Source organism: Carcharodon carcharias, chromosome 28 (assembly GCF_017639515.1).
Source record: "Carcharodon carcharias isolate sCarCar2 chromosome 28, sCarCar2.pri, whole genome shotgun sequence".
In the NCBI taxonomy this organism is placed as follows: domain Eukaryota; kingdom Metazoa; phylum Chordata; class Chondrichthyes; order Lamniformes; family Lamnidae; genus Carcharodon; species Carcharodon carcharias.
In genome coordinates, this window is record NC_054494.1 from 13358594 (window position 1) to 13383576 (window position 24983).

General features: G+C 40.5%; 1 protein-coding gene across 5 annotated transcripts in view; it reads left to right on the forward strand.

Moving 5' to 3' along the window:
• The window catches only part of bmpr1aa (bone morphogenetic protein receptor, type IAa), a 270009-nt gene that overhangs the window by 192797 nt on the left and 52229 nt on the right, over positions 1 to 24983 (forward strand). For 4 of the 5 annotated variants that reach the window (XM_041176181.1, XM_041176184.1, XM_041176182.1 and 1 more), the window contains one exon: positions 15756 to 15953. In XM_041176181.1, the coding sequence (XP_041032115.1) occupies positions 15893 to 15953 (61 nt within the window). In that variant the 5' untranslated portion in view covers positions 15756 to 15892. Of the gene's footprint in view, positions 1 to 4494; positions 4592 to 15755; positions 15954 to 24983 lie in introns of those variants that run through there. The other variant, XM_041176186.1, reaches the window with a different exon arrangement.

The window sequence follows — 24983 nt, forward strand, 5'->3', positions numbered from 1 at the left end:
TCAAATAGTTTTTGTGATACTTCACTACATATTTCACCAGCAGAAGCAACAAAAGGTGTGGATGACTGGTGCACTTTCTTTAGAGTTGCTGAATCGTTTTGACCAAAATATGCCATTGAAAGACAGGGGCGTCACCTTAATAGTTGACATCTGTGGGGTTTGCTTGAAGTACTTGTATATACATGTGAGAGAACTAATATTTTAAGCACAAGAGATGTTTGGTGTAAAATGTGGTTGCCATTTATGAAGCTGACCTACCATTGTTGTTGAATGTCCTGCTGGCACTCCATGTATCTACTCAGCAGGAGGGGGCGCTGAAAGCAGAACGTATTGCCAACTGCTTTCAGCACTGTAAGTGTATTCTATTCACAGAGGAAATAGTTGCACTGGATTCTTTACAGGCATAAACAGCGAATCTCTTAAGCACCTAAGTTCTCGATTTGCGACTGCTTGCAGACCTGAGTTTTGAATTTGTTGTCTGTGTTAAGGAGGATGCTGAATTGTTGATGCAATGCAGGAGGATGGTGCTGCTAGAAGTGAGAAAGAGGCCCAAATGTTGCAATGTGCAGAGGAACCAGCCGCCACCATGACCGTGGCATCCAATTATGTGCAATTGCTGAGGAAGTGGCTGCTAATTAAGGCTGATAGCTTGATGGAACTTTTCTCTGCAATAAATACAACAAACTGCCAATTTTGTGGATGGATGTGATATCACAGGAAGTAAGCTAAAATCCAGTATTACACAAAATGATTGAAGTTTGAGTTGCACAACTTGTGCACTGCTTTGGCTTTTATCATATGGATTTTTATGGTTGCTTTGATGTTTTATGGATTTTTTAATGTGCTGGTTCATGTAAAATTGCTTAATTTCCAAAACTCGATAATTAATTTTTTTCATGCAAAGAAGTTGGTCTTAAACTGCATATGTAAGGACATTTTTTCCTTCAGCCTGTACCTGTGCACAGGACAAGGCAAATGGAAAGAAAGACTTGCATTTATATAGCACTTTTCTCAACCACCAGACATCTCAAAGTGCTTTACAGCCAATGAAGTACCTTTTGAAGTGCAGTCAGTTACAATGCAGAAAAAGTGGCAGCCAATTTACACTCAACAAACTCCAAGAAACAGCAATGTGAAAATGACTAGATGATCTGTGTTTTTATTTTTTTTTTGAGGGATAAATATTGGCAAGGATAATGGGGGGTAAGTCCCCTGCTCCTTTTCTGGATTGTTACGATTCCTGTAGAAGCCAGTGATTAAAGAGAAATTCAAACTTCCAATTAAAAACTGAAAGAATGACACAAGTTTTGTGTTTTAAGATATATACTGTTACAAAAGACGAAAAGCTCTATTGACTAAACACTTGTAGGCAACTTATACTTTAAATCACAAAACGGAATATCCACTCCTCTTCTCACAACCGAAAAAATGTACTTCCCAGGTATACATTACATTGCCCTTTAAGCAGACATTCAGTTCTCCCAAAATCAGTCCAAAGTGATTCCTGGCTCTCAAGGGTTTACTCTTTTCCTTTCTCACTTTGGTAACTTCTAAACCCCAGACCTGTCCTTTATGGTGAGATTATTACTGGAGATTTCTCCCTCTAGCTAAAGCTAGCCAAATCTTACAGCCTCATTTTTAACTCACCACAAATTTTGTCTTTTCAATCCAAGCACAAGCTTCCACTTGCATTCCAAAATGGTGAACTGTAGAGACTTTCAGCTTCTAGCTGTTCTCCCTGTCTTTCCTGGACACTGGCAAACTAAACTGTCTGTCATATTCAGTGATATTTTAGGAAAGCCTGACACCTGACATCACAGTGGTTTCTATTGTACCCTTCCCATCTCAAAGCCCATCACCATAGTAATGTGCATCACATGGGCCTTGTATCCAGATAGAGATGGTGATTAGCTGTCTTTGAGAGCCTAACTACTTTTAACCTTGGAAGTAAATGGACAATTTAAAGCACAACTGCTTACAACCTGACATCCTCAACACTTTTCGGGACTTTGGAGACTCATAGTCTATCCACTGGTAGCACACAGGCTGCTTCCATTGTCTCCAAGTGTAAACACCTTGCACCTTCTTCCCAGTAAAACAATCTGGGCGTCTTTAATCTCTAACGTTCAAACCGTCAGGCTTGCTGTCAGGCAGACTTCAGAGCAAGTCACATGACCATCTTCCTTTTATTCTATTTTAAAGACCCAGTCTCAAAACAACAACATCATCTTATATACCTCATAATTGCAACAAAATAGTGCCATGGGATCTTATACATCCACCAGAGCAGACAGATAGGGCCTCAGTTTAATGTTTCATCTAACATATTGCATCTTCGACAATGTTTCCTCAGTGCTGCACTTGGAGTATCAGCTTTGATTTTGTGCTCAAGCTCTGGAGTGGGACTTGAACCCAGAACTTCATGATTCAAAGGTGAATGTGCTACTAAGTGAGCCACAGCTGATAGAGTGTAGAAGGAACAAGTGAAGAGATGGCAATCTTTTTCAATTTGTCTCAAGTCATGAAACTACGTTTAGTACAAATGGATTAAGCTTATGACTCAGCAGAAATGTGGATTGGTGTGTCTATTCTGAAATCCATGCTCATAGTAACCAATGTATAAGAACCAGCTATATTGCACAATGACCTCAACATTTTGATAAAAGCAAAATACTCTGGATGCTGGAAATCTGAAACAAAAACAGAAAATGTTGGAAAAACTCAGCAGGTCTAGCAGCATCTGTAGAGAGAGAGAAACATCTGTAGAGAGAGAGAAACAGAGTTAACATTTCGAGTCCATATGACCCTTCTTCGGAGCTGAAGAGAAGTGGAAATGTGATGAAATTTATACCGTTTAACGAGGGTGGGAAAGATGAAGCTGGATGGAAGGCCAGCGATAGGTGAGGACAAAGGAGGGATTGACAAAGATGTCACGAAATAAAGGACAAAGGGAGTGTTAATGGTAGTGGTTAGTGTTAAAAAAGGTACTAATAGTGGCAAAAGGTAAGAAAGCAGATTAAGAGTAGCATTGTATGAAAGAGCAAAATGGAACAAGTAACAAATGGCCCTGTAGGGGATGGGTTGGGGGGAGGAGCAGTGGTGAGGGGAAAAGGAATAGAAAATGGGATAAAAAAGGGGATAAAATCACAGATGAATAAATAAAAATAAGTGGATAAAAAATAAATGTAGAAAAAAGGGGATAAAAAAAGGGTGAGGATGGAGGAGAGAGTTCATGGTCTGACGTTGTTGAACTCAATGTTAAGTCCAGATGAGCACATGTTTCTATTCTCAGCAAATCGAACCAATCGAGAACTTTTTTCCCGACCTTCAGTTTTCCCCTTTCTGCTCCAGGAAGAAATGACTCACCTGGTTCAAAAGACACTGGCAACTGCAGACACTTGACTCATTGCCATTCATGTTTGAACCTGAAAAATGAGTATAGATAGACTGTTTCTTCAGGCAAAATATCCAAGTAGGGCTTGATTCTGTTCTCATTCCTATCGGTGGCCACTGGACAACAATCAGCAATCGGAGTTTCTCGACCTTTTTTACGTCTTCTTTGCCCAAGACCATAGGGGCCATTAACGCTGCAGTGTAGGCTCGAGGGGCTGTATGATCTATTCCTGCTCTATCTGAAATTGGCTAACTAACACAGACCTAGAATAGATTTTTCTGCCTTCCTGCTTTGAGTGGCTCAGTATGACACCCAGCTTTTTATTAGATGGCTCAGTGGGTAAGTTAAATGACAGGACTAGAATGACACATTAACTGTCTGCATATGCTGTCAATTTTACTATAGCAAAATAGTGAGCCAAGAATTGGTAGAATGGGATCTGGAACATTTTGCAAAAGAAGTTAACATTATTGGCTAAATCAGGAATCATTTTTATCTCAAACTACACTTGACCAACTCATGATCTTAGCAGAATATTGAGCATGTTTTAAAGCTGTACTGTGCCTCACTGCAGAATTACAAATGGAATAAAGTATAAAAACGCAGCCGTAACATGAAAAAATTAACCAAAATAATAATGTAGTTGAAAACCTTTTAATCAGACTAGTTTGAGTGAAAAACCTAACTTCATGCAGAATAATCCTGTCATTGGTTTAATATCAAAACGTTGCAACCTTCATTTCACCTGTGCCACCATAACCACCATTTAATCAAGGGGTCATGTTGCCCAGTTTGGATTTTAATAAACTGAGCTATGTGCATAGTGAATGCATATCTCCTTGTCGATATACAATGAGCTCTGCCCTGAGGAACTCAGTGGCACATCACTGCCCCACCTTTATCTGACTGTTGGAAACTTGCTTGCTACTTAAAGACTCACACTCTAAAATATTTAACTGTGGTGAAATTTCCCAACAAAAAAAGGTTCCAAATTGTGAATATCCAAAATGCTTCATTACAGCATACTGTTCCACAGTTTGATCTATTAGTTTGAGTCAGGGTTTGCGACAGTTGCCCAACTGTGGTTGTTATTACCTGCCAACAATGAAGCCTATGAGCAAACAGAAAGGAGGCAATATATCATCACCACCCATGGATAGAAATTACAATGTACAGGATTGAATTTCTCCACACTAGGTAATTATTCTCTTTCTGATTGAACTAGAAAACTTTTTAAAAATGAGGTAAGATTCCATGTTTTATTCTAAGAATGAAAGGTTGAATTGTTTTTGATGCCTGTGTAAAGCTGGTTTTTCAAAACGCAACAGCTATGGACAACTACAATTAACTTTAATATACTTGGCTATCAAAAGATTTTTTTTAAATTTTGAACGAACAGCTTAGTTTGCATAATTAGCAGGGCAACTTCACTGGGAGACATTGAAGCATCCTAGGTGAACAGTCACTAACACAGGATGCTTTGGTGCTCCTTTCACTCCATATAAAAGCACTCTGTCTCACAACACTGCACCAGTGTTCCATTCCAATAAGATCATCACTAGTCCCTTAAAATACAGAAAAAAACAGATTGGAAACTTAAAATTAAAACGCAAAAACTTCACTAAATTGATTATAAGAAGGAAAATTGCTCTTTTTAAAATCTTATATGCCAAAGCAACTTTGATTTTGTAGATCAGTGCATCATTTACAGCCTCCTTTTTATAGAAAACCAGTTTTGCAAAAGGACAGGATTCAACACAAAAGTTTAAACATGTATTACATTTCACCCATGGGACCTGAATATAAATGCAGCCAACTTCTTCTTTCAGCTTCTTCCATTTTAGTTGGGGTCAGCACAATGCTGGTTGCCCTTCTCCATCTCCTGTCAGTTACCCATTCTTCTTCCAATCATATTATGTTTAAGTCTCTCTCCACTGCATCCTTCCATCTGAATTAAATAGATTCTTGATTGACAAGGGATTCAAAAGATAGTGAGTAGACAAGAAAGTAGAGTTGGGGCCACGATAAGATCAGCCGTGATCTTGTCAAATGGCAGAGCAGGTTCAAGGGGCCGAATTTTTCTTTCATGGGACATGGGCATCGCTGGCTAGGCCACCATTTTCATTGCCAATCTCTAACTGCCCTTGTGAATGTGTTGGTAAGCCACCTTCTTGAACTGCTGCGGTCCATGTGGGTACACCCACAGTGCTGTTTGGAAGTGAGTTCCATGATTTTGAATCCAGCGACGATGAAGGAATTGCAATATAGTTCCATGTCTGATGTGTGGTTTAGAAGGGACCTTGCAGGCGGTGGTGTTCACATGCATTTACTGCCCTTGTCCCTCTTGGTGGTAGAGGTCGTGGGTTTGGAAGCTGCTGTTGAAGGAACCTTGGTGAGTTGCTGCAATGCATCTTGTAGATGATACACACTGCTGCCACTGGCATCGGTGGTGGAAGGAGTGAACGTTGGAGGTGGTGGACGCAGTGCCAGTCAAGCAGGCTGCTTTCCCCTGAATGATGTCGAGCTTTTTTGAGTGTTGATAGTGCTGAACTCATCCAGGAAAGTGGAGAGCATGCCATAAAATTCCTGACTTGTGCCTTTTTGATGGTGGACAGGCTTTGGGAAGCCAGGAGGTGAGTTACTTGCCACAGAATTCCCAGCCTCTGATCTGCTCTTGTAGCCACAGTATTTATATGGCTTGTCCAGTTCAGTTTCTGGTCAATGGTAACCCCCAGGATGTAGTTAATGGGGGATTCAGCAATGGTAACGCCATTGAATGTCAAGGGGAGATGGTTGGATTCACTCTTGTTGGAGATGGTCATTGCATGGCATTTGTGGCCAATTGCTCCTAATTTGTATGTTTGTACGTTGTATCCGAGTCTTAGGACTTCCTCTTTTCCTTCTGGCAGTCCCATCTCTATCACTCGCCTCACCACACCACATGTTGTCTTTCTCTCTCATCCATGTCTGCAGTGATTTTAGAAAGGATAATGAGTTGGAAACTACAGTGGAATGAGAAATATCTTCTCCAAGTTCTTTAGAGTATCAGAGAGGGGTGATGTGTGCATGTACTTTCAAAAGACCTTTGATAAGATATCATCTAATAGAATTTTTGAGCATGCAACTTGGAAATGTGGTAAATAGTGAGGAGAATAGTAACAAACCAGGAGGACATAGACAAAGTGGTGAAATGGGCAGACACAAGGTAGATGGAATTTAATGCAGTGAAGTGTAAAGTGATTCATTTTGATATGAAGAAATAATATTAACTAAATGGCACAATTTTAAAGGGGGTACAGGAACAAAGAGACCCAAGTTTTTGAAGGTGGCAGGAAAAGTAGAGAAATATCAGGAAAATTAGAGAAATATGTTTTTAAAAAGAACATATGGAATGTTTGGCTTTATTAATAGAGGAATAGAGTACAAAGCTAGGAAGTTCTCCTAAACCTTTATATAACACTGGTTCGGTCCTGCTGGAGCATTGTTTCAGTTCTGGACACCACACTTCAAGAAGAATGTCAAGGCCTTAGGATGCAGAGAAGATTTATTAGAACTCTACCAGGAAGGGAGATATTGTTTCATGGAGACATTAGAGAAACAGGTGTTCTCCTTTGAGCCGAGAAGATTAAGGGAAGTTTTGATGGAGGTGTTCAAAATACTGAAGGTTTTTAATACAGTAAGTAAGGAGAAACAGATTAATTGGATAGTTCTTTGAAAGTCCCAGCATGATACACTGCATGATTGTGCTGCATTATTTTAAAATTCTGTGAAAGTAATAACCTAGTAACTGTTTTGGCCCTTATTACTATTCCCTTTTCATTACATGTCCACCTAAAGCATTTAATAAATGTTTAATACTTTTTCTACTGCTGAAAAAAGAGACATGTTGCTCAAGCTTTCGTCTGGCACTCATCAGGACAAATGCAAGAGTGCCAATTCAAATGATCACAAAATTTATATCACATGTGAACTGGGGTGTTGACTGGTTGGAAAGTTGATTCTGATTCACCGAGACCTTGTCATGAAGAAAGCAATGGGGAATGGGCTCTCCAGCTTCTGCATCTTTCAAAAAAGATGCAAGGTTAGAACGGGTCCCTGTGTATGAATGTATGTTGCTTCTAGCAAGTGTAAATAAGCACCATTACTAACTTGACTGATTATCTTAAATTGGTTGTTGTTTTAGCTATTAGCGCACTCAGGATTGTTCATATTACAGTAGTACAAAGGGAAAATACAGAGGATGTTGGAAATCTGAAGTATAAACAGAAAATGCTGGATATACTTAGCTGCCCTTTCACTTCCTCCCTTCCCAAGTTCATAACCCCAAACACTCCCTCCAGGTGAGCAGTTATTTGCTTGTACTCCCTTCAATCTAGTATACTGTATTCATTGCTCAGAAAATGGCCTCCTCTACACTGGGGAAACAAAATGCAGATTAGATAATCGCATAGCTGAACAGCTCCATTCAATCCATAAGCATGATCTTGAACTTCTGGTCCCTTCCAATTTTAATTCCCACTCCCACTCTGACTTTTCTGTCCTCTGCCTCCTGTACTGTTCCAATGAAGCTCAATGTAGGCTTGAGGAACAGCAATTCATCTTTTGATTAGGTATTTTCCAACCTTCTGTACTCAACATTGAGTTTAACAATTTCAGATCATAACCACTGCTCCCATTTTTCTCCAGACAGTAGGTGCGGATACCATCTACATTGCCTCCAGATCCATTTTTGTTTCTTTACTTGTATCATCACCACCCTCTTTTGCACCACCATCCCTTTTGCCATTTACTCTCTCCTGCCTCCCACCCTATCACATAACTTTCCTATTGTTTTTTTATTCACCCAGACCCCACCATCCTTTCCGTGCATCTGTACATACTTAGATGTTACAGATGTAACAGGTTTTTCCAGCCTGAGGAAAGATACTGACCAGAAGCGTCAACTCTTTCTTTCTCCATAGATGCTGCATGACCCCTGAGTATTTGTAGCATTTTCCGTTTATAGTTATATTACAATAATTCTGCAGAAGTGAATCTGATTACAATGCTGTATTCTAAACATAGCAGGGCTTGTGGCTTTTACATTACTTGCTTGCCTAGACCATATCTGACATTGGAAAAGATCCACCATCTGAAATTTGAAGTTGTGTATTTGACTAACATTACCTGCATATTTGTTACAAAGTTTTGATCACAACTGTCATGTGTGTTATGATATAAAAGCAACAGTCGCTCATAACAGATTGTGCAAACACGTTGTGGGTTCATTTACTTATGAACAGATATACATGAATAAAAAGCTTGAGGCTTGCAGAGCTGTGTGTGTGTATTCTGCTCCAGGCTGACGTGAAACTGAGGCTGGATCACATGACACTTCCCTTAATGTGTACAACATCCCCCGCCTTTAGTAAGAGATAGCAACATCCCATCACTTTAAGGCATATTACTACAACAACTCCATCTTGAGAGCTGTAACTTAGGGACTTGCCATGATCTGCAATTGTAATTGAAAAACCAAGTTAAACTTTATGTACAGAATTTCTGTGTTAATTTTCTATAATACCATTGTTTTACAATTGAAAACTGAAGGATAGGAAGAGAATAATTGTGTATACAAATGCCTGTTTCTTGCATGCAGAAACAAAAATAGGCAATAGGTAGACCTGTGCTATAGGAATTTGGAGTGCCTGCCTCATGACAGAAGGAGTCTGACTGGAACAGCACAACCATATGTGTCAACATCTTGGAAATGGCCCAGCACCCTGTAGACTCGACTAGCTGACATGGGAATCTGTCACTGCCTTGGTTTGAGGCACTGACTTTGTTCTCCCCTCTTTGGGATTTTGTTGGCTGTTCCCTGCAGTAAGGAAGTCTTTTTGTTTCCTCATTATCTAAGAGTCATGGATGTGTGAAAACTAGGCCACAGGTCATGGGTTATTTCTCCTTGTGAAAATAAGATGTGACATGAACCTCCCCACTACGCCACTAATTTGTCATCCTCATGAATGCTGCTCAGAGCCACAATTAAAATAAAATACATGAAGACCCCAAAGAACAGACAAATCAAGTTATTAATGGTGGAAATGGCCACTGATGGTAATTGCAGCACATCCTTTAACAAATACCTTAGACATGTTTAGCCATTCAAGAATAATAGCGCCAGGCTGACAGGGGTTAGTAGGTCAAGCCCACAGAAACAAGAGGCCAAAGAAAGGCAATTGCAGTTTTCTATTCATCTTACCACAAATCCGCTTTGTGCTGCATTAACTGTTTAATTACAGACATTGTTTCTGTAGCCTTGTAGCATTTAATTATATTTCTTTCATATCTTTGTTTAAAAATACTGCAAAGGTGCAATGTATATTCAGGACACACCGCAAACACCACGGTCCATGTTATCATGATTACAAAACGTGATTGACGCAGGATTATCCCTTGTGCACGGGATTATTTAGAATGTGTCAAAATGATAAGGGCTCAAAATATTTGTTGCCTCTATGGGAGGATGGAAGCTATCCATACTGACTGGTACATGTGGTAGGGATTCAGTTAAAAATTTGAAGTGGGTATTGAGTCTGCTTTCTCCTTCCGCATTGTGAACCAATGCTCCAATTTAAAAACAGACAAAATTGTGCACTGATGGGTGTAGCCTTGTGTCGAGACTTGAATCTGGTTAATTACTGTTTGGTTCGCAGGACTCCAGTTGTCTGTTGGCTTTCAATTTACAGACAGTCTCATCACAAACACACAATCATCTTAGTGAATATCAAGTGGTGAATTGATTTGTTTGCTTCCCCTCTTCTCTTTTTAATGTCCTAAAAACATTTTCTCAAAATGTACAGCCAGTTTACCAAGAAATCTTATGTTTAAATCAAGATTCCAGTCACCTGTGATTTTAGACCAATATCTGCATACCTTGAAGAGCAAGGGTAAACATAGTACTCCTCCCAGGAATGAAAACGTGAGTACAAGTATCCCACTGTGACCCAGCTGCAGACGATTTTGTCTGAGTACTGCCAGGGGAGTGGAGAATGGCAGTCATACGTTCAAATTAACATGACCCCTTTTGCCAAGAGAATTTGAAAATTAGTGTATGTAGCATTTTAGTTTAACTGAACCATGTCTGCATGGCCTAGTCATTGCAAACCAACTCAAAAGCAAAATACTGAGGGTGCTGAAAATCTGAAATAAAAACAGACAATGCTGGACATACTCCACATGTTTGGCAGCATTTGTAGAGAGGGCAAACAGTTAACATTTCAGTTCAGTCTCCTTTCCTTTTCTTGTCAGGTGATCAATTTTAGCATGCATAGGTTTCGAAAAGTGAGCATTAGCTGGTTATTTGATTATAGATGATATCACAGCCAAGCTTGATTCTGATACTGACTCCATTCAGTATGCATGCTTCCAGAGGGAAAGATGCATGATAATGAAGAGTGGGAGACAGTGATTTTTTTTTGTTCTTTCCCCAGTTAGGAATGTTAAGCCCGTTTTTACCCCAGCTGAGCCCGTTAACTTGGTATGAACTAGGGATTGAACTTTGCTATAGTGATCAAGATGTTCTGATCTTGAGTTCATGATCATGTTGTCTCCTTCAAAATCTATGCCCTTCTTTCCTGCAGCTCCATGTTTGAATCTCCAAGCACAGGTTGCCACCCCTGCCAGAGCAGTGACACAGCCAGACACAAATGACATCCTCTGTGCATTAGTCCTACTTTTCCCCTTCTGCCTTTGACATGGTTGAGAACATAATTTACATCCATCATCTTTCCTCCTTTGTCCACCTCAATGCGTTTCCTCTGGCTTGGTTCCACTCTTGTGACTACTGCCTCTTAGAACCATATGTTAAGGATAGTACAAGAGCTAGCATGTATTAGGATTGGTTTTGAGCATTCTAACAGCACTAATTCATAATTTGGAAGTTGGGGGAGGGTGTTTGCATTGATATGATCCCTTTTATGACCTCAGGACATCCCGAAGCACTTTACTGTTTTACTTTTGAAATGTGTTCACTGTTGTAATGTAGGAAACGTGACAGCCAATACACACACAGACAATAATATGACAATGACAAGGTAACCTGTTTTTTTTAATAATGTTGATGGATAAATATTGGCCAAGGCATCCGCCACAACTCCCCTTCTTTTCAAATAGTGTCTTGGGATTTTATTTTACAACCACCTGAGAAGGCAAATTGGGCTTCGGTTTAACGTCACAAGTGAATAATGGTACAGCCCTACCCCAGAACTGCACTGAAATGCTGGCCTAGATTTTGTGCTCAAATATCCGGAGTAGGACTTGAACTCACAACCCTTATGACACAGAGATAAGAGTGTTACCTTAAACCATGAGGCCGTTAATCTGCTTGCGTATGACTTTGTTCACAAAGGCAAAGCAAAATGAGAGTACATACTACAGTTTAGTCACAGTGTAGATAATCTGGATGTACATGACTTTGAACAAATGCAAGGAGCTGAAGGGAAACAAAGCAAGAAGACTTAGAAATTGAAATTCAGAAGAAAATAAGTGTTGGATTTTCAGCTTCCGCTGGGCCTTGGAATGGAGGTAGGTAAGGCCAAAAATTAACCCTGCCAACCAGTGTACTGGTTTCCTGGCTCCATCCCACCTCGGGATCATTTTTGAGGAGGTGGGATCCGGGGTCAGCAGGACTACCCCCTGCACATGCAGTAGGTAGCCAATTAGGCTAATTAAGAGCCTATATAAAGCCAATTAAAGGAGGCCAACTGGATTTTTTCAGTTGACCTCCAGGTTCACACAAGTGGCAGGGACCAATTTAGGTGACTGGAGCGGAGCCCTTGAAAGCAGGTTGGGGACCAGGACTCCAGGTAGGCCTAGAAGCCACAGGGAGTCCTGTAGAGGGCCTTCCACAAGTCACAATGTTGGCCTGGCTGCCTCTATCTTGAACCTCCCCTTACTAACCTTGCATTGTAGCTTGCTGCTGTTTTCAAGTTGGAAGGTCTCTGATTGGCCTTCCTTCAAGAGCCCACTTGCTGTTCTTAATTGGACAGTGAACCAGCCCTCTGGGTCTGAATTGGCCACTCCAGTGAAAATCACAGGTGTGTGTTCCCCCGGGACAGGTTCAGGACCCAGAAACAATCCTGACCTCTGCTTCCCTTCCCAGAAGGAAATTCAGCTTTAAATCTTTGAAAGACTGTTTCTATCAATACAAGAATGTATCCTTAAGAGAAAAAAGTAATAAAAGCTCTGGACCAGCATCTCTAAAGAATGTTCTCAAAATAAACTTAAAAGCTGCATAGAAATGTTTTAGAAGGCATACTAGTTAAAGGAAACAAAAGCTAGCGAGGCCTAGGATTCATTCAAAAGTCACTTGGAGAATAATGACATATCATGTTTGCTATTAGATACGGGAATCCAGGCAATTTCTGTCTGTTCAATTATGGAAAGTGCTTAAATCGTAATAATCATCACTTAAATGTTATGTTTTTTTTCTGAAGGTGTTTTGAGGGCAATGTGCTGCCAATGCAGATTAAAGCGTTTTCCTTTAAGGGAGTTATATAAAGGCTGCAGATAATACCACAGAGTTTAACATTATTACTGATTCCGCTGTTCGTAAATTATATGGTAGATATTATCTCCCAAGCCATGCTTCCTGAAAATGTGATTTTATGTTTATTAGCTGATAAATGAACTCAACAGATGACAACAAATGTTAAATTAAAAAAAATAGTTGCCCAAAGTTGTAGGGTAGAATCCTTGTTCATTTGGGATTTTTTTTTTTGGTTTTGATCTCTCTATCTGAGGCTGGAGTTACAATGTACTGAGTGCAATCTCAGATAAGTGTGATACTGCCTCCCAACAATTTGAGTACATGCCAAAACCTTTTCAGGACAACAGGGACAAATATGTGGAGATTGAGGGGTGATTTAATAGAGGTGTTTAAATTATAAAGGGATGGACAGAATAGATATGAGCAAATTGTTTCCAAAACTAATTATAAAAGATAAAAAAAAATTTCTAAAGAAGATTATGATGCTGTGATTCATTACAGAAATAATGATTGAAGTGCAGATCACATCAACATTTAAGAATAGGTTAAATAGGTTAAAATTCATAAGATGGCAACCAAGTTGGGAGACTTCAGAAACTTTCTGTATAAAACTACCCAGAGGCCACCAGAGACTGTAACTGTATTGTGACAATTGACCTGACAAAATTGAATGGGATATGCTGATGCAAGCTACAATGGTAAATGTTAACAAAAACATGTCAGCAGTCATAACAACAAGATCTATAGTTTTTGGACAAGAGGTTCATGTCCTACACACTATTCTAAGTAATGTTGGTTTTTTTTTCATTGCACATTTTGGGACATTTTTCTATGTTAAAGCTGCTGTATAAGTACAAGTTACGGTTATTCCAGTGGAATCATTTCGTTTTTTTGCCAGAGATAATCTAGAGGTTATAATTATTCCTAGTAATTATAAAAAGTGCTACTAACATATAATTAGTGATGAGATCAATCTCTAGCAGGAATAAAATATCAAATTTATCCCAATGGTGCAAATGATTTTACAATTTGCACTTCATAAAGTATGTCATGTGTAACTTCCCTATCCACAGGAAGGAAGGGGACAATTATTGAGAGCCTTTGCTACCTTTTCTTTCCTTGTTTTTTCCCTTTCTCCAAAAAAATCTTTCCTAAGGGCCAACCAAGGCTTTGGCTGATGGTTCATGGAGAAGAGATGAAAAGAAATCTAAGGAGACAAAAAGAACATAGTTAATAATGCATTTTGTTTTAACAAGTTACATAGTAGCAATGTTGGGACACTGGTTCTTAATTGCAACACAGATTTTCAGTGTTGGTTCCAATGGTTGGTTCCAATGATATGTGCAGGACCCAATGGGCACTAGCTCTTGTTTAGATTAATTGTGGAACACTGCACTTTTATCAGTTAGTAAGTGATGGTTCACAACTGCATCCTTTAAGGAGGGCAGTATTGATTTATAGTCGTAGAATTAATTGTATTCCTATTGGCTCCAGATGCCAGGAACTAAATTTCTTCCACACAAAGTAGTGTGGAGGCTGGAAATCTGAAATAAAAACAGAGGATGCTGGATACAGTGGGTACAATTCCAAAGGGGGTGTAGTGCAGAGGAACCTGGAGGTATATGTGCGCAAATTGTTTAAGCTGGCAGGGAATTTTTTTAACAAGTAGTTAGTAAAGCATACAGTGTTCTGGACTTTATAAATAGGAGCATGGAGTACAAAATAAAGGAAGTTATGATAAACCTGTATATAACACTGGTCCAGCCTCAACCTGAGAATTGCACCCAGTTCTGGGCACTGCACTTTAGGAAGGGTGTCAAGGCGTGAGAGAGGGTGCAGAAAAGATTCATGAGATTGGTTCCAGGGATGAGGAACTTCAGTTACTTAGATTGGAGAAGTTGGGACTGTTTGCCTTGGAGAGTAGATTTGGTCAAGGTATTCAAACTCATGAGGGGTCTGTACAGAGTAGATAGGGAGAAACTGCTCTTGTTGGTAGAAGGATCGAGAACCAAAGGGCACAGATATAAGGTGATTTGCAAAAGAAACGATGGCAACATGAGGAAAACTTCTTTATGCAGGGAGTGACTAGGATCTGGAATGCACTGCCTGTGTGAGTGTGGTGGAGGCAGATTCAATCATGGCATTTAAAAGGGAATTGAATCATTAACTGAAAAGGAAAATTTTGCAGTGCTACAGGGATAACGGAGGAGAGTGGAACTAGGTGAGCTGCTCTTTCAGAAAGTCAGTACAGACACAGTGCGCCAAAGGGCCTCTTGTGCAGTAGCCATTCTATGATTCTAAATACTCAGGGTAGGCAGCATCTGTAGAGGGAAAAGCTGCACTAACATTTCAGGTCTGTGACCTTTCATCAGACCTGAAACATTAGCCCTTGTTTTTCTCTCCCCAGAGGCTGTCAGACCTGAGTATTTCCAGCATTTTTCTGTTTTTATTGAAACTAAGGGCGGGATTTTCCGGCCCAGCCCATCGTTGGGATCGTCTGGCCCCGCCAAAAGTCAATGGACTTTTGGCTGGCCCGTCGCATACACTGAGGTGGGTCCCGCCATGACAGAGGCCAGAAAATCCTGACCTAAAATTCTTCATTGCTGGTGCTTCAAGAAAATATCAGAGCAAATATAGGCATGCTGAGAATGAAGTGATGTATGGTTGCATTGAGTTCAAAATTAATTGGTTATTTGTGAATCCTTTCGGCATCTAATTGAATCCTTTTCTGAAATTAAAATTTGTAGGTTTTCTGTGCAGGTAATTAAAATTTGTCCATTTTGTTTGGGTGTTAATGCTTCTCATCCCCTTATTTGTCTTTCTTTCTTTCAGGATAGTCGACCATTGGACCAAGTAATAAAAGCCGTCATCTTCTTGTAGTCCTTTTTCCCTCCTGACCCCAATCCCAAACCATATACAGTCACACATATTTAATTGGAGTGGCTCAGGGAGCTAGAACAGCAACAGGAATGAGTGTGCATACAGCCGGTGTTCTTGGGGTCTATCTACTACTGATTCTGCAGATTCAAGGTAAGCTCAAATCTTTCCCCCTTGGTCCTAGATTTTCAGTGCTGCACCACCGGTAGCCATGTCTTCAGCCATCTGTTTCCTAAGCTCTGTAATTCCCTCCCTGAGCCTATCATACTCTCTATCTCTCTCTCCTCCTCTAAGCATTCTTTGAAGATACTTTTGGTTACCTGCCCTATTATCTCCTTACGTTATCTCAGTGTCAAATTTTGTAAGAAGGGCCTTGGGACATTTCACCACATTAAAGGTGCGATATAAATGTAAGTTGTTTTAAATGTTGGTATTTGAAACTTAAGGTTAATTTGTTGCAGAAAGTAGGAAACTAAATGTCTTTTTCCTCTTTGAGAGGAAGAAAACCTCACTTTTAGAAGGTGTGTTATTTTCGCTCTACTGTTTTCACTCTTGTCTCCGCTATATTTTTCAGCTGGGCTGGGATGGCGGGGGGGCAAAGTGGAAGTGCTGTGCAGGAGAGAAGGAAGATAGATGTGTAATACATGCACAAGGTTCATATTTACCTCCTCCTAATGTGTGGCATGAACTTCACTACACCAGACCCAGGTCTAAAATGTAAATGCCTTTTGAGGTTTGGCTTAACCCTTCACAACATACAAACTGCTGGTTTCTTGGCTTTCAGTCGCTGACTTCAAAAGCATGGATTTTTTTGCAGTCAATAGCTATGTTAATCATTCAGTACTGTACAGTATATTCAAGGCAGAGGTTGAGAGATTTTCATATGCTAAGGGATATGGCAATAGGGCAGGAAAGTGGAGTTAAGGTAGATGACCTCTCTCTTCACAGACCATGCCCTAAGAGGGTGTTGGCAACCATGACAACTGTTAATGTTGCTTTAAAGAGGTGGATCATCTTCACAGGTGGTACTTTCATTCAGTTTGTGAGGCCCTTTAAAAAGATCATTCTTTGTCTACCTTGATCTCTTTTAGCATCAATTGTTCCTACCAGCGTGAGCCTTCCTAAATCATGATTTCTTATTATGTGCTCATGAAATTCCAACTGTCTCTTCCTGACCTTGGTCAGCAGAGTTCTTTTGGTCTCAGATTTTACTAGCACCTTCATTGGTGGAGTGACTTGTCCAAGATTCATTGCCTCAAAAATCACAACTCTGCAGCCTCAATTCTTAGCAATACTGCAGCACTCCCACCTTCTCCCCCCCCACCCCGCCCTCCCAGCCCTGCTCATAAATATAGCGGAGACAAGAGTGAAAACAGTAGAGCGAAAATAACACACCTCCTAAAACTTAGATTTTTTCCTCTCAAAGAGGAAAAAGACATTTAGTTACCTACTTTTTGCAACACATTAACCTTAACTTTCAAAATCCAACATTTAAAACAACAACTTACATTTATATCGCACCTTTAATGTGGTGAAATGTCCCAAGGCGCTTCATACAAAATTCTTCTCTGTATTGCTTCACTGATCATCCAGCACCGGCTTCCCTATGTCAGAATTGGTGTGATGTCACGTTCCAGGATTCTCAGCTTTGTTTTCTTGGCTAATGTTAAATTGATCATAGTCTTTTTCGTTTTTTGAGATGCATTTTTGGCCATTCAAATCCTCCACCTTATTTCTTGGTCACAATTTCTATCCGATGTTAATGTACTTCCTAGGTAACACAATTTGCCTACCTATTTGACCTTTTCATCCTTCACTGTAATCTTACATTTTGGTATGATTTTCTTTTTGAACACTACTAGACATTTTGTTTTCTTACAATTTATGATCAGCCCTTTCTTCTCATTTTCATTCACAAAATCTTTTGCTGTTTCTCTTCAGAGTTGGCAATAAGAATGGCGTCATCAGTATATCTTATTAAGGTTGTAACCTCCAACTAAGCCAAGAAGGTCTTCAATCTCCAAAAATATTTTCACTATACAAACTGAATAAATCTGGAGAAAAAAACACCCCTGTCTGACCCCTCTTTTAATCTTCGAAAATAGTTTAGATCATTCTCCACCATCTTTGTGGCACATTTGCTATCAGAAAGGACTGTAGAGAAAAATTGATTATTGTAAGGCATTTGATAAGGTGAAACATGAAGAACTGGTGAGCGTGTTAGAGTCTCTTGACCTTGATGGCAAAGATGAGAGCAGTAAGAAATCTTTATTGGTAGAAGCTGAACGGCATTTATTGAATCCGTGCTACTTCAAGTTGTAAATGGTGCAGTTATGATTGAAGCAAATGTTACACTCAATGCATATTTTTGCATGTCTTACATTCATAAGTTTTGGTTTTAGTGTTTCTAAGAGTGCCTCTATGCCTTGTAAAATGTTAATCTTCATATACAGACTCCTCCTTGCATTATAAAAGTCTTGTGAGCAAAGCACCTGCCTTTTCAGCTGGGTTCGTACTTGGTCCCAGGGAGGTCCACTTGAAGGATAAATTTAAAAGATATTTGTAAAATTAAGACTCGTCTGATGACTGAACACAGTTAACAAATGAGCAAATGAGCCTTAAAATCCAGGTTTGATTCCTAGCATATTTGAGAAACAGATGGGGTAGTGTTAGGAACGCCACAATTAGAATCAGCACCCTTTGATTACAGAGAAGAAATAGGATCAGAAGTAGACCATATGGCCCCTTGAGCCTGCTCTAGCATTTAATACGATCATGGATGATCCTCAACCTGAACTCCACTTTCCCACTCGGTTCCCATGTCCCTAAAACCCTGAATTCCTGCTCTGATCACTATCTGCTAGACAAGGTGTTACTTGATTGTGATACCCACCAAAAAACAAAAGCTGTTGACTAGACGTCAAGTAAAGGTAAAGGTATTAAAGAATATGGAATCAAAGCAAGTAAGTTGAGATAGGGGGAGATGGTCGTAATGTCACTGGGCTAGTAACCCAGAGGCTCAGGCTAATGCCTTGAAGACACAGGTTCGAATCCCACCATGCCATTAATTTAAATTCAATAATAAAAAAAAAGCTGGAATTGAAAGCTAACTTCAGTAATGGTGACAAAGAAAATATCATCAATTGTAGTAGACACCCATCTTCAGTACTGTCCTTTAGAGAAGGAAATCTGCCGTCCTTATCCGTCCGGCCACAGATCCAGATCTAGAGCAATGTAGTTGACTCTTCTCTCTGGAATGGCCTAGTAAGTCAGTTCAAAGCAACAAGTGATGGCCTTGTCAGCAACACCCACAACCCATCAAAGAATAATGAAAAAAAAATCAGCCTATTAGCCTTGATCTAACCGAATGAGGAACAGGTTTGATGGGTTAAGTGGTCTATTCCTATTTAGAAAGTTGGCAATACAAGCAGAAAGAAAGGCAACGTACATGGGAAGTCTTGTTTTAAAAAGTGCCAACATTGTATGAGTAGATTAAACAAATATTTTTGACCGTGCAGCTCAAAAAGTATAATTCAGTTAAGATAGTCGTGTATCAGTTATTTTGCCAAATAAACTAGAATTGCATTGATGTCATCTGAGCGCCCGACACTCACTGTTTTGTCTTGCTTCTTTCAAGAATGGGGAGAAGAAACCTATTTATAACAAACCTGTCCAGGTGATCGCAAATCACAGTGAAAAAATAAATATTTGATTTTATGTCCATGTGAACCTATTAGTGCTGGAGAAAATTACCCTATTAATCACATCTCCATTAGCTGTCATTACTTAAATAAGAAGTAAACCAACATCAAAGTCCAGTGGACATTGGACTTTCAGTTTCTGTTGAAAATAAAACAAGCAGTGAAACACTACGGATGACCCAAAGATTTTTGCTGAATGCTGGCAATGATGCACTACACTGTTGGGTTTCTAACTACAGGAAGCTCATACAGGAAGTTGTTGTCTGATTGCTAGGGAATTTATTTCTCTCTATACACTGCTACTTCCTGAATGCAGCATACTCAACAGCTCTTGGAGACAATATAAGCAGTTTTATTACATCAATTTTCAAAAAACAGAACAAAACATTAATCACTTGCAGGAAACCAACATTTTTATGTAGTAATACCATGTGCAGTAATGTTAAATGGACTTATTGAAAACTAGCATGGTGCAGCACCTTAGAGGAACTGGACAAAACAGATTAGAAATCTGCTTTAGATCTATATTTTATGGCCAGAATTTTCAGGTCAGCGGGGCCCGCTCGCCAATGCGTAAAATGACGCGCAGTGACAACAGGCGTGCATCCCGACATCACCGCGCATCATTCAGATTTTCAGTTCAGCGGGTGCACACCCAAGTCGGCCATTTGAATAAATATCAATTAAAACAATAAAGTGAGTTGCCCGTCCAACCTTAAGTTGGCGGGCAAGCAAAGAGCCCAGACAGCCTTCGCATTTATCATGGAACCTCATCCATGGGCGGGATGAGGTTTCATGAAGGTATTTAAAGTTTGTAAAAAATTTTAATAACATTCATAGGCATGTCCCAGCTCATGTGACACTTTCATATGAGGGGACATGTCTTAAACGCTTTTTTCCTTCATTAAAATTTTCAGAACTTAAACTAATCTCCCCGAGACAGCTCTATATGCGAAAGGGCGCACTCCCCGACTCAGTCTCCTCCACCCGCCCGCAGAGGTAGCGCCCAGCCCGCCCGCCCACCCCCTCCCCCCACCCCCTCCCAGACAGGGAGAAAATTCTCCCATATGTTTACACCAACAAACTGATTTGAGAGAAACATTATAGAAACTAGTAGCCATTCAGCCCTTCGAGCCTGCTCCTCCATTTATTATGATCATGGCTGATCATCCAACTCAATAGCCTGCTCCTGCTTTCTTCCCATACCCTTTGATCCCTTTCACCCCAAGAGCTATATCTAACTCCTTCTTGAAAGCATACAATGTTTTGGTCTCAACTACTTTCTGTGGTATTCGCCCTTAGTCCTATGATAATTGTAACAGAATTTTTGTTTGGAGGGCACCATATTAAAATAAAATCTTCATTTAAATCATGCTCTGGACAAGGGGTAAGCGTCAGGTCACATTGATTATTCCTCTTGCACACCAAATCAAACCTAGGCAAATGCTCTCCTAACCTTCCATCTATCTCTAGTTTCTGTCCTGTTTTCCCTCATGTTCTCCTGGAGCTCATCTAGCCTATTAAGATGGCCTATTACTCCATTAGGGACCAGTTAGCTCAGTTGGCTAGATATGTGGTTCAGAATAACATCAACAGAGTGCGTTTGTTTCCTGTTCCAGCTGAGGTAAAATTGGCACCTACTTCCTCCCTCTGCCCCTGAAAGTAGAAGGCAATGGCAAACCACTACTAACAAAAACAGTCAAAAAGCAGACAATGAGCCATGGACCTGCCTTCAGGAATGATGTGATGACATTTGCTCCATTTACCTCATTCCTATTAATTTGCTACCCACCTAACTTCCCTTCCTGCCCACTTGCTGAGAATTTAAATGGTTTCCTCCCTTCATAACTGACTTTCAAAAGTAGTAATGGCATTCCTCCTCAAAAATCTCCCCTGTCCTTGTGAATTACCACTTCATCACCAAGCTTCCTTTCCCCGACACAATCCAGAGATGTGTTGATACAGCCCAAATCTATGCTCATCTTGCCTGTGATTTGCTATTTGAATTTCTCCACTCAGGTTTTTCACCCTGCTGCAGGTTATCAAATAGGCCCAACCAAAGTTACATATGGGGCAGAATTTTACGCTGATCGGATGGGCCCGTGCCCAACCCGATCCGGCGTGAAATCCCTTGAGATGACGTCGGGCGAGTGTTCCAGCGTCATCTCGTGCTGACAATTAAGAGGACAATTAATTGCCATTAATGGCGCAATTGTCTGCAATTTTTCGTCGCCCATTCTACCTTACAGTTGGCGGATGGTCAAATCAGCCAGGCAGCCTTTACATTTTTCATCAAACCTTATCCACGGGCAGGATGAGATTGCCATGATGAAATAAAATATAAATAAATTTCTGTGGACAGCATTTTCAGTAGCTAAATTTTCAGGTGATTTGTTACGATGCATGGACACTTTCTTTCAGCTTCTGAAACCTTTATTTTTGATTTTCAGGTCTTCAGCTCCCTGAGGCAGTTCTCTGCCTTTAGGGAGCTTTCTCTCAGCACTGGCTCATGCCTGATCTGGCTCTCAGCACCCGTCCTCTTCCTGCCCCCAACCAGCGTGAAATCGCAGTCGGTGGTCCCTTCCCCGCCCAATCCCAGGCCTGCCGATCTCGCCCGCCCACCGACCTAAAAATTCAGGCCATGGTGTCATTTCTAATGGATGAACTTTATCCCTACTTGATCTCTTTGTGTCATTTGAGACAGTCGACTGCAACACCTTTCCTCCATTCATTTCTGTGGGAATGCCCTTGCTTGACTTCACTGTTGTTCATTTGATTGCAGCCAGAGCTTCTCCAGCAGTGGGTTCTCTTCCTGACCTCTGGAATCTCCCAGAATTTTAACTTTAGCCTCTCCTCTTCCTCATCCACTTGGGTGGGGATAAGCTTCTACATATACACTGATGGTATGTAACTCTACTTCTCCACCACCTCTGCCTTTAAGTCGCCACTCCTTATGTGCTCTGGGACTATTTGATCAATGTCCAGACTTAGCTAAGCTACAGGTTTCTCCAGTTAAGTGTTGGGAAGGCAGATGCTGTCGTTTTCAGCCTGTTCCATCACCAATTCCAACTCCCTCGCTGGCCATTTTATCAGGTTGAACCACTGTTTTTCTATTTGACCCCAAGCTAAGCCTCCTAACCATAGTCTTTCCATCACAAAGGCCACCTATTTTAACCTCCTTAACACCACCTGTCTCAAACTACTTGTCTTTGCCACCTCCAGGCTCAACTAATCCAATGGCCTCCTGGCTGACATATAATTTCCACTCTACACAATCTTCAGCTTATTTTTATCCTATCCCTTACCAATTCCTGCTTGCCCATCACTCTTATTCACACTGACCTACACTGACTCCCAACACCTTAACTTTAAAATTCTCATCCTTGTGTTCAAACCCCTTCATGACCTCACCCCTCCTATATTTGTAACCCCCTTCAACCCTCCAAGCTCTTTCTCTGCTTGCCACCCCCCATCGTTCTAAAATTAATAGCTTCTTGCACAGATTCTTTTAAGCACAAAGTTTAGTAGCTAATCCCAAAAAGGTAATTTTATTGGTTCACTTAACTGGTCAGTGAATCACAATAATTTCACAAAGAGACCACATCTTTCACATTCAGTTCTCTTTTAAAAGAAAAACATGCTGACCTATACTGGTTCCCTATACTCGAAGCATCAAAGTTGATTTGTCAGCTACAAATCGCTCCACATTCCTATTTGCCCTTCCTCCAGTCTTACTTCCCTTGAGGTCCACTACCTCTGGCCTTATATCCTCTGTCCAATCTATCATTCTGCTCTATAGAATTCCATTCTTAGACCCCTGTGCCTTGCCACTCTCGCCAATTTTAAATGCATCCTTAATGGCCATCCCTTCAAATAAACCTTCGTCCACTTGACTTTTTGGACATAGCCTCAGTGTTGAGTGTGTAGTGTAAACTGTCTGAGTTTATCTTCCAATAATTTGTCATGCTTTTGTTCTTCTGAGTTCACTGCCCTCTGATCCTTCCTAAGTCTTCACTTCATGTAAACTCTCCAACCCAAATACATGGCCACCCCTGACCTCACCTTTCCCCAGAGTCTTGCTAGCCCCATTGTATGAATCATAGACAAGGCCATCTCTGATCACTTCCTTGTCTACCAACATCCCCCTTCCATGCCCCAAACCCCAGCCCCTTCTGTATCTGGCTTTGGAAAAAGCTATCCCTCAACTCACTTACATGTACTTTCAAATCCCAATTGTCTAACTTTTGGCCCTCCATTCAGCAGAACATTTCTGCAGCTACTGATGTACGCAACCACATTCTCACCTCCACCATTGCTGCTGTTATGGACAGGAGAGAGAGGCAAACTGAACACCTTTATTTTCCTCACTGTCTGTCTGTAAGCAGAGGTGTTTTAACATTTGATATAGGCTATGGCGCGTTTCCCCAATCCCTCTCTGACGTCAATTTTAAAGAGACTTGCAGCAAACTCTCTTTAGGATTAAATCAAGAGTACAGTTTATTCATACGTTCAGACCCGGGGGGATGGTCGCAACTTCATGTGCACACACAAATGCACAAAATGAAGATAGGTAAAAGAAGCTTTTACAACTATGAATAACTTAAAAGAAAAAGAACCACAGATATGGATATCAGTTCACATGATTGCGAGAGTCCAGAAAGTCAAGAGTCCAGTGAGGGTTCTTTCAAGTAGGCGTTACAGTTCAGGCAGGTTCATTTAGCTGGAAGCAGGAGTTGCAGAATTCCTTTAAAGTTGATGGTGACCTTGTGAGGTTAGTTATACAGAGACTTGATCTGCTCGGCAAGTGATGGCAGGAATCATCCAGAAAACCAGGCTTTGAGGATGCCTAAAATTAATGCAGACTTTTGGTCAGCCTGGAGTCCCATCTTGGTGTTTGCAGGCCAGAGATTAAACAGCAGACTGAGCTGCTAGTCTAGAAATGTAATAATAACTTTTCAAAGGGCCAGAAGCTTAGGTCATGTGATGTTGCCCATTGATGAGTCAGTGTCAGGTTAACAAGCAATTTCTGTACCTCTAGTCAAAATCCATTGTTCATCTAAGGAGATTAGTGCCTTTGTAGGTATAACGAGTTTTGATGGCTCTCCCTTTGCTATAGTACAGGCTAGGGAGACAAGTTGTCTAAATGTGTCCTCACAATGAGAGGCCTGAGATTCCACAAGGATGAGGATTGAGCTTTTGTCCTGTAACAGCTGTTGGAAGTTTCCAGAAACTGTAACCAACTTGTAAATCATGTGACCCGTAGCGGCCATCTTTTGGTTCAGCAAAGTCCATTTTTTAAAAAGGCAAAAAAAAAGTTTTATTTAAACAGTTTACGATCTCTTTCATGTCTTATGGATATGACAATGCCCACACATCCAATAAAACCATTACTCTTTCTGTCTCTCTCAATTCTCCGATGCAGCCCTCATCTTAAGCACAAGGGATGCGGTCTTGAAAAGTTATGACAGATAGCTGGCTTAGC